Below are 13,691 nucleotides of genomic sequence, written 5' to 3'. Positions count from 1 at the left end.
TTGTTCTTCTTTCTCTAATTGCTTTAGGTGTAAGGTTAGGTTGTTTATTTGAGATGTTTCATGTTTCTTGAGGTAGGATTGTATTGCTATAAACTTCCCTCTTACAACTGCTTTTGCTGCATCCCATAGGTTTGGGGTCGTTGCGTTTTCATTGTCATTTGTTTCTAGGTATTTTTTTATTTCCTCTTTGATTTCTTCAGTGATCTCTTGGTTATTAAGTGTATTGTTTAGCCTCCATGTGTTTGTATTTTTTACAGATTTCTTCCTGTAATTGATATCTAGTCTCATAGCACTGTGGTTGGAAGAGATACTTGATACGATTTCAATTTTCTTAAATTTACCAAGACTTGATTTGTGACCCAAGATATGATCTCTCCTGGAGAATGTTCCATGAGCACTTGAGAAGAAAGTGTATTCTGTTGTTTTTGGATGGAATGTCCTATAAATATCAATTAAGTCCCTCCCATACACTTTTAATTATCCTTAGATTACTTATAATGCCTAATACAATGTAAATGCTATGTAAATAGTTGCCAGCATGCAGCCAAGTCAAGTTTTGCTTTTTGGCATTTTCTGGTATTTTTTTTTCTGAATATTTTCAATCCGCTGGTTGGTTGAATCTGCGGATGTGGAACCCACACGGAGGGTCGACTGTATTAGAAAAAGAAAGAAAGAGCAAATATGGCAAACTGATAAAAATTGGTGAATCCCAGTGAAGGGTACACAGGAGTTCACTGTACTATTCTTGCACATTTTCTATAGATTTGAAATTTTTTCAAAATAGAAAGTTAAATAAATAAATTGGTCTATTTAAGAAGAGGTGTGGCCTGCAAACACAAATAACTTGGGTTTGAATCCCAGCTCTCTTATTTATCGTATAAGTTTGGGCAAATTGAGTAACTTCTTTGAGCCTCAATTTCCTCATCTGCACATGAACAGTAATTACCTCAAAGTTCCCTAATGCAATGAAATAATACATATATAGTGCTAAGCATAGTGCTGAGAGCATATAAAATGAACAATAAATGCTAACTGCTATTATCATTATTAATATGGCCTTAATGATCAAAATTGAGCCCTCTGAAGACACTGATATAGTCAGTTATGTATCCTTTCTTTGTAGGCAAAGGAGCACGTCTTGTACCTTTTCCCTTACCTGAAACTGTGTATACGTTTTCAGAATCCCAGCTGAGATTCTTGAGCAGACCAGGTCACCTGCTTCTAGGGTCTCCAATTACAGGGCTGCCTGCTTCCCGGGCTGTGGCATGCATCCCCAGCCAGTCCCTGCAGGCCACATGGGCTGGCTCATGGCTGCTCCAGCAAACAGTCTCAAGAAACCCCAGAACTCACACCCCATTTGTGACCCATACCCAGACTGGTTCTTACTGAACCGGGCGGGCTCCCAGGAACACTGCACTTGGCAACAGAAAAGCAATCTACCAGCAAGGCCCTGCTCCCTCCTCCGCCCAACCCCTCCCTCCCCGTGTGTGCTTTAGCTGGATAAAAGTAACTCTGATTAACATCATTTATATGAACAACTTACCACTTATGTCTAATTACCATATGGCAAAATAATGATTATGCATATCATTAAATATGTGCCAGATTAATTGTGTTGTTCATTGTATTTGATTACGACAGCCATCTAGACTATAATCAGGGTAGTTTCAGCTTCCATGACTATTTCAAGGTCATCCACTTAGAGTTTTAAAACAAGAGAATACTGCAGGGCAGCGATCTTGGAAAATAAGGTCTATTTCTAAAGCCGGTGGCAGTGTTTAGTAATAATAACAATAATTAATACTAATTATAATGGCAGCTACATTTATCCAGGGTCCACCAGGGGAAGCCTAATGATATTGCATCCTCACTACAGTCCTGTGAGGTAAGAATCACTTTCCCTGTTTCATAAGGGAAGGGACTGTGGGTGTTCATGTGTGTATAACAGTTAACAGAAAGAGTCTAAACTGAATGGAAGAGAGAAATGGTAAGACTGAGGCTCGCCCAGAAGCTGGCAGAGGAGGCTGTGTAAAGTGGGTCACAGCCAGTGAGTAAAGAGGAAGATGAAGGAAAGCTTTACCTCATCAATGAGTGGGTGAGGATGTGTGATTCAACATCCAATATAAGGCAGCAACAACGCGATGCCTTAAAAAGATAGACATACGAGTTCACACCCACTCACTCTGTAAAACACCCTGAATTCGGCAAATTCACAATTATGTGGAATTATTTCTATGTTTGGTAACAGAATCAATTTTCCCCACGCCTGTTTATTTTATATTATTTTAAATGTACAAGAAGTTCTGTTTTCTAAGAATATAAGATAATAATAATAAGCAGGTAATGTTGTTTGCTTAGTTTAATAATTCTCTGCTGTCCACAGTAGAAGACAATCAAAAGTATATTGGAGGGGGCTTCCCTGGTGGCGGAGTGGTTGAGAATCTGCCTGCCAATGCAGGGGACACGGGTTCGAGCCCTGGTCTGGGAAGATCCCACATGCCACGGAGCAACTAGGCCCGTGAGCCACAATTACTGAGCCTGCGCGTCTGGAGCCTGTGCTCCCAACAAGAGAGGCCGCGATAGTGAGAGGCCCGCGCACCGCGATGAAGAGTGGCCCCCGCTCCCCGCAACTAGAGAAAGCCCTAGCACAGAAACGAAGACCCAACATAGCAATCAATCAATCAATCAATCAATCAATCAATCTTAAAAAAAAAAAGTATATTGGAAAAATCAAACAACTCAGCAGTTATTTCATGTAATGAAGAAAATAATAGAACTGTGGTAAACATGAGATATTTATGTAGAATCCAAGGATCCTAGTGGTCTCCCTCAAGTATATACATTATGATATGACAACAGACTTTTCAGTAGAGGAAGAAGGTATCAGACTTGAGCTCAAATACAATACTAATTCTGTCCCTTATTGACAGTGTGAGCAGGGGTTAGAAACTTAACCACTCTGAACCTCAGTGCGCCATCTATAAGATGGCGATAGTAATTCCTGCCTCATGGAATAGTGGAGAATTCAATGATAATAATGTGGGCAATGACATTATTAGCATAATGCCAGGCACTTACTCAATAATGTTTTGTTATTATTATTACATACGAAATGGTGTATTTATAGATCTCAGTCATTTCAAACAAAAGTATTAAGATCAAATAAGTAAATGCAAAATTCTCAAAGGTTATGAAAGAAAAGTATGGCTCAATTGTAGCCTTTCAGAATGTTCTACTTACCCATAAATACAAGAAATGTCGATAACCACATCGATCATGTCACAGCAGAGCTCATAGGTTTGCATATCCACGGGGGTACTATCAGTTGCAATGTAAATCTTACTGACCACATCAAAGAGAAACGCCTTTTCAATTCCAGAATTCTGAAACAAAAAGGAGATGCGGCCTTAAAGGGACAGCTGATTGCAGAGCATGTCATGGTTACATAAAATGATATGCCATCCTCAGTCTCAAACATGAACCAGCAAAAATTTAGGTTGTTCCATTTTATTACAGTTTAAACCTCATGGTCATAAACTTCTTTATAATGGACTTGCACAAGAAATGAAAACTGGAATTATCACGAATTATTTACTTTAGGTAAACAAATTAAGTGGTGTTTCCTGACTCTTAGAAATGTACCTGCAGTTAGGAAAAAGGCCAAGTAAAAAAAAGAATTTTGGGCTTCCCTGGTGGCGCAGTGGTTGAGGGTCTGCCTGCCAGTGCAGGGGACACGGGTTCGAGCCCTGGTCTGGGAGGATCCCACATGCCGCGGAGCGGCTGGGCCCGTGAGCCACAATTACTGAGCCAGTGCGTCTGGAGCCTGTGCTCCACAGCGGGAGGGGCCGCGATAGTGAGAGGCCCGCGCACCGCGATGAAGAGTGGCCCCCGCTTGCCACAACTAGAGAAAGCCCTCGCACAGAAACGAAGACCCAACACAGCCATAAATAAATAAATTTAAAAAAAAAAAAAAAAAAGAATTTTAAAAACTTTAAATTTAAAAATAGATTTTAAAAATCTAGACAAACAAACTCAAAATTGTGCAGTGAGAATCGATGTGAATACAACCGAAGGTCTGCCTTAATTCTATTTTGTGAAGTTTGACTTGAGGTGGTGGTTTTTAGGACTCAGCCAGCCAGCACATCATTCACAGTGTTAAACATATTTTTAAAAATTCAACAGTATATACCTTATAGCCAAAACCAACTTTTATGCTCCCAACCTCTGGTAGGATTCCATTAACACTGAATAAACTTCAAATTAACAATAAATTTCAAATTAACACTGAATAAACAACTTGAATAAACATTCCGATTATACCAGTGAAGTACAGGAATCGTTTTGGGAGTTAAATTTTAAAGGCCCTAAAACAGTACATAGGCGCAATCTTCAAAAATAATATTTCAGTGAACTTGAAGTGCTGTAAGAGCAAGTAGAAATAAGATCATTTTCACTCTTGCAATGTTATTCTTAAATTCCGCAAATGACTCTAACAGGACAGTATTATTTACTTACTGAGATAAAGATGTTTAGCAAATTCTCCAGGGTGGGGAGTTGTGGAATCAGTTTCTGAACCACTTTGCTAAAAGCTTCAAATATTGAATGATCATATATGCTTGTCAGGTAAAAGCTGAAAGACGAAACAATATTTCATCACTTTTTACCTTTGAGGAATAGACTGTTCAGGCTATGTCATAACACCAGAATCATGCCTTCTGTATTTACTACACACACATTCTAGCCCCCTTCAGAATTCAAAACAACCTCAGTAAAAAAACGAACATGTCTTAGCAGGACATTCCTGCCCAACTCCCCAAAGCAAGAACTGTGCCCATTCTGATCTGCTGACTGGCTGGACTTGGAGGCTTAAAAATGCAGCCGTATATGCCTGTATCAGCATCCTTACATTCTGCAAGAGAATCCATGCCAGATCATCTTTATACACACCTCTCATGTTAATAACAGTTATATTATTGATACTGAAGCATCTAATCTTTCCATTTTTCCAATTTGCAAAATGAATGATGCATATACATACTACCCCACAAAAATTAGAGAAATGGCTTTCCTCTGTGAATACTTCTATTTGAATTATTTTCAAGGTACTCCTTTACTTATGATTATAGATACTATCTATAACAGTAAACTTCAGCATCGATTAACTTCCTGGATGCAGTTCATGGGTTTTCTCCTATGTGTTTTTCATATGGGGAAAGAATCTTAGCTTTGACCTTTGGTCAAAAAAATTTGTTTAAAACCCCATCGCTTTTCCCAAAGATTAGAGTTGGCACATGCAAAGCTTGCTTTTCCCAAATATTACCCCAATGTCTACAGCACAAAACAGGGTACACAGGTAAATGACTGTCTGGGCCAAACCACTCCTGATGACTCTGGACCCCAGTGATTCCTGATGGGTTTCTGTTCTCACCTGAGGTGAATTTTTTCTAATCCAGCATCTGCAAGGTCATCATTTGCCCTCTGGTGAATATCTCTCTGGGTTTCAATTTTGTGGTCATCTGACAGACCATCCACTTTGTGAATAAACACCTCGAAGTTGATGTCGGTGTTCACTTTGTAGGCCCTGGTCACCGTGAGGTGGAGCCTGGCCAGGGCCTCCATGTAATCGTCCTGGGAACAAAGCACACTCCTGTCAGGGAGGCTGCTTTGCTTCCCTTCCACATACAGTCTTCCCTCCCAGCTTTACTGAGGTATGACTGACAAACATTGCATGTATTAAGGTGATGACGTAATGTTTTGGTACCATTGTGTACCCATCTGTACCCATTGTGAAAGGATCCCCCCCAGTCAAGCTAATGAACCAATCCATCACCTTACAGGTACCATTTTTTCTCTTCCACATACACTGTTAATCTTACAACCCCCTCCCAAAATATTTTGCAAATGCCCAAATAAAAGCTGTTTCATAGAACTCAAGACTGAAAACTTAAGTTTTGTTTACAAAGAAATGAAAAAGAAAGGCCAGAAAAATACAGTTATGATTTAGCTTGATGACAGTCATAAAGGTCGGAGTTGCAGTTTTATGTATTGAAAATGACCCCACAGCATCCAGGACCTTCCCTGGAATACTGTCCCTCCAGGATTCTGAGTCTCTTGGTGAAATGTAGTGAACAAGTAGGGATGAAAACATGATAGGGATCACTGGGAAGATGGGGAAGGAGCCAGGAGGAAAAACTTTAAGAACCACTGATCTGGAGCAGAGGTCAGCAAACCATGGCCCTCGGGCCAAACTGGGCCCACCTACTGTTTGTAAGTAAAGTTTTTTTGGACCACAGTCACACTCATTTGTTTACACACTGTCTATGGCTGCTTTGAGGGTACAGTGGCAGAGCTGAATCGTTTTCCTCTGTGGAAACTCCTCAGAGACAGCACAGCCTGCAAAGCCTAAAATAATTACCATCTGGCCCTTTTCAGAAAAAGTCTGCAGACCCCTGGTCTAGAGTAATTGCCCCAAATAACACAACACTATTTTTTTCTCCTTCCTACAGATGATACCTATGTAATAATGTAATGAATGCCTGTGTATGCATCTCTCTGTTTAAGAAATCAAACATTAGACACTGAAGCCTTGTGTGTTTCTCCCCATCCTCCCAGCCCATCCCATCACCCTACCCACATCCTCCAGAGGTAACCACTATCCTGACTTCTGCCTGTATCATCATTCATGTCTTTATACATTATTGCATACATATGTATCACTAAACAACATACAGAATTCATTTATATTGTTTAAAACTTTACAGAAATATCAACTTGCATGTGGATTACAGTTTGCCTTCTTCACTCACATTATATCAGTGAGATTCACCTTTGTTGAAGCACATAACTCTAGTACATGATTCCTGTTAACAACTCTATAAAATTCCATCGTATGGATGGTCTAAAATTTATCACTCACTTGCCAGTTGATGAACATTCAGAATGTTTCCAGTTATGTGCTAGTTCAGATGATGATGATAATGTGGACAGTCTCACGCACACATCTCTGTGTCTGTTTGCAAGTTTCTTAGGGCTTACCCAGAAAGGAGGCTTGTTGGGTCATAGGAATGAGCACCTTGAACTTGACTAGATAATGTGTAAGAGCCCCTGATGCTCCAGACTCTCAACAACACCCAGTGTTGTCAGGTCTCTTCATTATTGCCAATTTGAAGGGTGTGAATAGGTCTTGTTTTTACAGCAAAAAAAGGAAAGGGGGGAATTCCCTGGCGGTCCAGTGGTTAGGACTCGGCGCTTTCACTGCCATGGGCCCCGGTTCAATCCCTGGTCAGGGAACTAAGATCCTGAAGAAAGGAATCTTCAGGACAGAATTTAAAGGACTTTTCACTGCCCCCCGCCAATTCTGACTCCAAACCTGGACAGAAATACAGAAAAGCCAATAAAACAGGGGATGTTTTTAGGCATTCTTGTATTCCCCAAATTAAATTAATAAAAACGTATCCCTAGTTTTTAGATAAATCAAAATATTAAAGATACTAATAGGAAACTATGAAGAGAGACAAAGATCAAGCGGAGTCCTCATCCTTTGTACTCTAAAGTTGTTTAAAATGAAAAACGAATATTGGACACTGGGATAGCAGATTAAGCATTTTGGAAAAATTCTAGATTAATAATTTGCAGCACTTTTTAAATACCTTACAATATCTCAAATAAAAACTAAAGTCCACATACTGTACAATTCCACATACAGAAATTCTAGAAAAGGCGAACTACTCTATAGAGAAAGAAAGCACATCTCATCAGCAGTTGCCTGGGTCTGGGATCTTGGGGGCCGTCTGAGAAAGGACACAAAGATTTCAGGGTGGTGGAAACATTCTGTATCTTGATTGTGAGGTGGTTAGAGGTGTATTTGTCAAACTTGTTGAACTGTGTATTTAAAATGAGTGCAATTTATTGCATGTAAATTACACTTCAAAAAACGTTATTCCTTATGTCTTTAACTGAAGAGAGGAGTTCAGGGCACATGTCTGTGAGCAAAACTAGCCAAAGTCAAGAGTGTTATCACAGTCTCAAAAGATTAGAAATCACTCCTCTAACTTCCCTGCCAAGCATATAAGATGGTCTGATTACCAACAAACTGATGAAGTGGTACAGATCTACAAGGGCTAAAAATGACATGAAAAGGAAGAAAATACTTGATTTATTAGAGCAGAGGGATTGTGAATGATTTTTTTTCTACTGTGTTTGTTATTATCTTCTACAACCAATTTAAAAAAGGAAAAATACGCTGTCTGGTTTCTATTCCAAAATTAGATCTAGGAATTAGAGGCAGGTCACAATCACCAACGTGGGTCAAGCAGACACTCTAGTTTGGATCCCAGGCACATGTGAAATGGCTCCTGGGGGCCAAGGGTGGCCCTGGAGATGAGGTCCTTTCTGTGGGGCGCGCCGGGGGGCTGGCAGTGTCACACGGGGAGCTCACGGGAAATTACTCTTGATGCTTTCATTCTCTTTTATTTTACAACATTCTGTGAGGACACATTTTCTCCCTGGTGATATATTTATCTGGCAATCCTGTGATTGTGAGGAATTCGCAAGCAAAAAATAAAAAAATATGAGGTGTCAGACGAACATAGCACTGCTTAGAAATGAAGGCAGTGACATTCAAGGGTTGCCGAGACACTTCCCTCAAGTTTGGTTTTGTTTAGTGCTTGCAGTCACATCAAGTAAAGATTCCCCCAAACGTGATTTTTATCAGCTGCTTCCAGTAGAAAAGTCTATTAGGCAAATTCTGGAAACTGCTTATTTAACTATTCCTTATTTTTAGTAAATGACAACTCTCAACAACGTTTTTTCCTACCTTTTAAAAAGTGTAGTTTAAAAAGATGTATTTCTCATTCTTATACCTTTGTCCGCCCTACGGCCAAAACAAAACCCAACAAACCAAGAAACAAAATAAAACAAAGAACATATTTACCAACCACAATCGAAGGTCCACTTTTCATACTCAGGTAAAATTAAAATCAAATTACAGTTCCAATTTAAAAATAGGCTAAATAAATAAATAATAAATAAAAATAGGCAAGTGTGGGACAGGGAGGGATAAATCAGGAGTTTGGGATTAACAAATACACACTACTATGTATAAAATAGATGACCAACGAGGACCTACTGTATAGTACAAGGAACTACACTCAATATTTGGTAATAACCTATAAGGGAAAGGAATCTGAAAAAGCATATAAATATATATGTATATATAACTGAATCACTGTGCTGTACACCTGAAACTAACATGATGTTGTAAATCAACTATACTTCAATAAAACAAACCAACCATAAAAAGGGGATCACTTTGAAGCAATAAAAACACCCCAAACAATGAAAAATAAATAGGCAAGTATGCCTATTTTAGCCATATTACAAACACCTGAGATAGAGGTGCACTGGAAATTCAAATTCCATAAATGTAAATTGCTATGTACGCACAATACTGTATTAAAGGAAGTACTTCCTAAGCCACTGTCTTGAAGTGATGAGTCAGGGTTGGAATCTACTTACCCACGGGTAGGGTTACTACAGCTCCACAAGTTCACCATGCAGTGGCTTGGAACTAAAAGGCTGAGTTGAAAATTTCATTTTTATATTAAACAGGCACCTCGTTCCGTGAATGACTTTATGATACTCTCAGGCATGAGTAGTCTTGTCCGAGAATGGTTTTCTAAGAGTGGGCTCAGAACCATTATTACTAAGGGTCTTCACAGCCCTTCCTCCCTAACACCACTGGGCTCCTGAAGGTCTGGGAGTGCTTGGCCCTACCTGTCTAACTGTAGGTCCACAGTTACAGGGAAACGTTGAGACTTGAGCTTAGAGTTGGCTTAGGGCATTCCTGCAGGACTTGTTGTCTTTTATTCCCCCACAGCTACAAAAAGAGAGCCCTCAGGAGGGCCTTCGGGCTGGGCCACTCATTGGGGACACTTTCTAAGAGTCCCTGAACATGGAGAGTTTGAAGAACGTCAATGTCAATGTCCCAGTCCTCCTACCTGTGCTCTTTGCTAAGACTGACCTGCCGGAGATGCATCTGTGGTCCTGTTGCTTCCCTTCCCCCCCTCCTCTTAAACCACCAGCTCTGCCCACACTTCACAGGAGAAAGGCCCAGGGTCTTAAAAACCCAGGGTGCCAAAGAGACCCTTCAGAAGGCTGGTCTGAATACCAATAAAGTGAGCGACTTTAACGCCTGGGTGGTAAGGTTCTTCACCAGTCAAGGGGCTCCCGATTCTTTGCTTTCAGCAAAGTGAAAGGAGGACACAATCAGGATGTCTACTGATAAACTATGAAAATGTAATTTTTTTGTGGTAGAAAATTGGGTAATTTAGGGGATATAACTTAGAAGGAGTTAAACAATTGAGTGAATGCTAGAACAAAACCCACCCCATATCCACCTTATGTGAACAAGGTTTCTCAGTGCTTACAGCTATACAAACAAAAAAAGAATTGATGCCAAATCCTGTCTTAGTCAAGCATAGATACATGAATTAAGTCGAAAAAAATATATATGTATCTCAAATTTTACATTTTGTATTTAGTTACCTATAAAATACATACTAGGCATGCTGCTGTAATTGTGTACTAGTAGTAATTACAATAATATGGTTCAGAAGAAAAATGTTCACACTTAGAACTTTATCTTCAAAGGAAATAGTAAACATTTTGAAATGTAGATATATATGTATTTTTGTTGTAGAGAACTTGTGATCTTTTATAGATGTCTGCCAAGAGTACCAGAGGGGGGACACATCGTTGGTGTCACTGGCCTGCACGGTGGTCCCCCCCACCCCCCGTCTGTGAGGTTTCCTCTAGGGTTTGCTGAGAGCACACAGTTCCCGAACATCGCATGTTGGTCAGGGCTGCGTGAAGGGAGCCTTTTCCCCTTTGCAAAGCCTGAGAGCCCCAACTGAGAAATGCTAGTCTAGTAGAAAGGCCTATTCCTGACTCTAAAAACCAAACCAAAATGATTGCAAAGGAACTTGTTTGCAAGAAGGGGCTGCCTGGGGCAGGGGGCTACAGTCCCACCGTACCCCGAGACTGAGCCTTACCTGGGAGTCTATGACAAATATCAGTGCTCCCGTCCCCCGGAAGATCATCTCATAGTCAAAGGTAGGGTCAAAAAAGTCAATCTGTCCTGGGAAGTCCCAAATCTGAAAATTAACAAAGGAGCTGTTGGAAACGTCTTCCCGGCAGATCTTGTTCGTACTTTCCAAGAACAGGGTTTCGTTGGGAGACATTTTATGAAAGACAACTTTCTGGATGGATGACTTGCCACTCCTTCTCAGGCCCATGAGCAGGATCCTCGGCTTCACTTCCGTGCTGAAGGGGTCGCTAAAGTCCAGAACTGGAGAAACCACAAAACAAGAATGAGGGTGAGATGCTGTCACAGCGGTTAATGAGATGAGTTTCACTTCCGCCTCAGATGTGATTTATGATCCACAGACAATGCTACGTTTCCAAATACAGAGAGCGCTAACTCCATCACCCTGCTCATGGAGGGGCCAGCTTTTACAAAGTGCAAAACCCTGAAAAATGCTGCATCACCACCTCTCACACAATTTCAGAAGACCAGAAAACCTGGGATATTCCCCAACACGAGCAGGGACTCTGGAGTGTGAAGCACAGAGGTTTCCTGGGGCAGACTATGGGGGGAGAGAATCCAGTCTTAGCATGCCAGAGCAAGGTCCTTCCTTGCCCAGATCATCAGTCTCTGCACTAAAGAGATGCTTGTTTATTTGAGTTACACCTCAAAGAAACAATTTTGGACTTCACCAAAATTTAAAACTTTTGTGCTTCAAAGGACACTTATCAAAAAAGTGAAGACAACCCAAAGAATGGGAGAAAACAATTGCAAATAATATATGTGATAAGGATCTAGTATCCAGAATATATAAAGAAGTCTTACAATTCAACAATAAAAAGATAAGCCAATAAAAAATGTGTAAAGGATTTAAATAGACATTTCTCCAAAGATACACAAATGGCCAATAACCACATGAAAAGATGCTCAACATCATTAGTCCATAAGGAAATGCATATGAAAACCACAATGACGTGCCACTTCATACCCACTAGGATGGCTAAAATAAAAAAGACAGACAATAACAAGTGTTGGTGAGGATGTAGAGAAATGGGAACCCTCTTACACTGTTGGTGATAATGTAAAATGGTGTGCTTTGAAAAACAGTTTGGTAGGTCCTCAAAAGGTTAAACATTTGAGTCACCACATGACCCAGCAATTCTATTCCTAGGAATAAAGAAATAACATATGTCCAAGCAAAAACTTGTACATGAATGTTCACAGCAGCACAATTCATAATAGCCAAAAAGTAGATACAATCCAATGGCCATCAACTGATAAATGGATTAACAAAATGTGGTATATTCATATAATGGAATATTATTCAGCCATTGAAAAGGAATGAAGTACTGATTCATGCCACAACATGGATGAACATCAAAAATGTTATGCTAAATGAAAGAAGACAGACACAAAAGGTCACATATTGTTTGATTCCATTTACATGAAATGTTCACAATAGACAAGTCCATAAAGACAGAAAGTACTTAGTGGCTGCCAGGGGCTAGAGGGAGGGGGAAATGGGAAGTGACTCTTAATGGGTATGTGTTTTCTTTGGGGTGATAAAAATGTTCTGGAATTAAGGCTTCATGACTGACCAAAAAAAATAAGTAAAGAAAAATAAAAGACCCAGTATGAAACTTGGAGAAAGATCAAGAAAAGAAACCAACATTTTAAGAAAAAAGGCAGAATATAGGAAAATAAATAGACATATATTATTTTTCTACATTTCTTTTTTGTTTCCTTCTGAGCTACACCTCATTATGTCTTTCTCAGACCCTGGTCCTGATCTAAGCATAATCCAATATAGACTGGAAAGTAATCCTTTATTTCCCTATTGCAACTAAGAATTTTTCACAAAGTTCTACAATTATCTAAAACACAGGTTACTACCTGATAGAATCTTAGTAAATTTCATTTACTATATATAATATTTTGATGTTTCACTTTGCAATAGGTGCAGGGAAATACATAAATTTCAGGTAAAACAGTAAATGAATAAAGAAAAAGTAAGTAGCTGTAGATGTGCACAGACACTATTCCACTATAAGCAACATTTTACTCCCATCCTACCCACACACACTTTTCCCATTCAACTTAACCCAATTCAACAAATTGCGGATGATATGCCCTAGACAGAGTGATGTGGAATTAAACCACCCAAAAGATCACCAGCTTTCTTCTTCTTCATCAGGGATTATACGCTATACTCGCAGTACTGTCATTACAAGTCAATCTTAGCAAAAGCAGGACATGAACTGAAAAAGAAAATAGGACTTCCAGTTGCAAAAATATCAGACTAAGAACATGTCACAGTCTCCCCTTCCCATACTGAATCCCTAAGCACAATAGAAAAGGTATGAACAATAAATAGATGAACAAATAAACACAGATAGCTGAGCTTGAGACCGAAGAGAGAACTCAAAATTGACAAATTACTGAGAAATCCCTAAGAAACACAAAGATCAGATTGAAGGGGGAACCTGCAGCCCTTGACTATGAATGGTAGGGTTCTGCTGGAAAAGGTAGAACTGGAAGCTCAAACAGGAAAGGACATGAAAACAACCAACAGGGTTGTTATTTGGAGAATCATAGTGAGAAGAGCCAA

At 39.7% G+C, this 13,691-nt stretch overlaps 1 protein-coding gene across 4 annotated transcripts in view; it reads right to left on the bottom strand.

Moving 5' to 3' along the window:
- Nucleotides 1–13,691, bottom strand: part of RRAGD (Ras related GTP binding D) — a 40,646-nt gene that overhangs the window by 15,701 nt on the left and 11,254 nt on the right. For all 4 annotated transcript variants that reach the window (XM_061207368.1, XM_061207370.1, XM_061207369.1 and 1 more), the window contains exons 2-5: nucleotides 11,052–11,347; nucleotides 5,429–5,628; nucleotides 4,516–4,630; nucleotides 3,241–3,383 (exon numbers count right to left, since the gene is read on the bottom strand). In XM_061207368.1, the coding sequence (XP_061063351.1) occupies nucleotides 3,241–3,383; nucleotides 4,516–4,630; nucleotides 5,429–5,628; nucleotides 11,052–11,347 (754 nt within the window). The remainder of the gene's footprint in view (nucleotides 1–3,240; nucleotides 3,384–4,515; nucleotides 4,631–5,428; nucleotides 5,629–11,051; nucleotides 11,348–13,691) is intronic.

This window comes from Eubalaena glacialis, chromosome 12 (assembly GCF_028564815.1).
Source record: "Eubalaena glacialis isolate mEubGla1 chromosome 12, mEubGla1.1.hap2.+ XY, whole genome shotgun sequence".
Lineage (NCBI taxonomy): Eukaryota > Metazoa > Chordata > Mammalia > Artiodactyla > Balaenidae > Eubalaena > Eubalaena glacialis.
The sequence above is the reverse complement of the archived record's forward strand: the minus strand, read 5'-3'. Positions and strand labels throughout refer to the sequence as shown.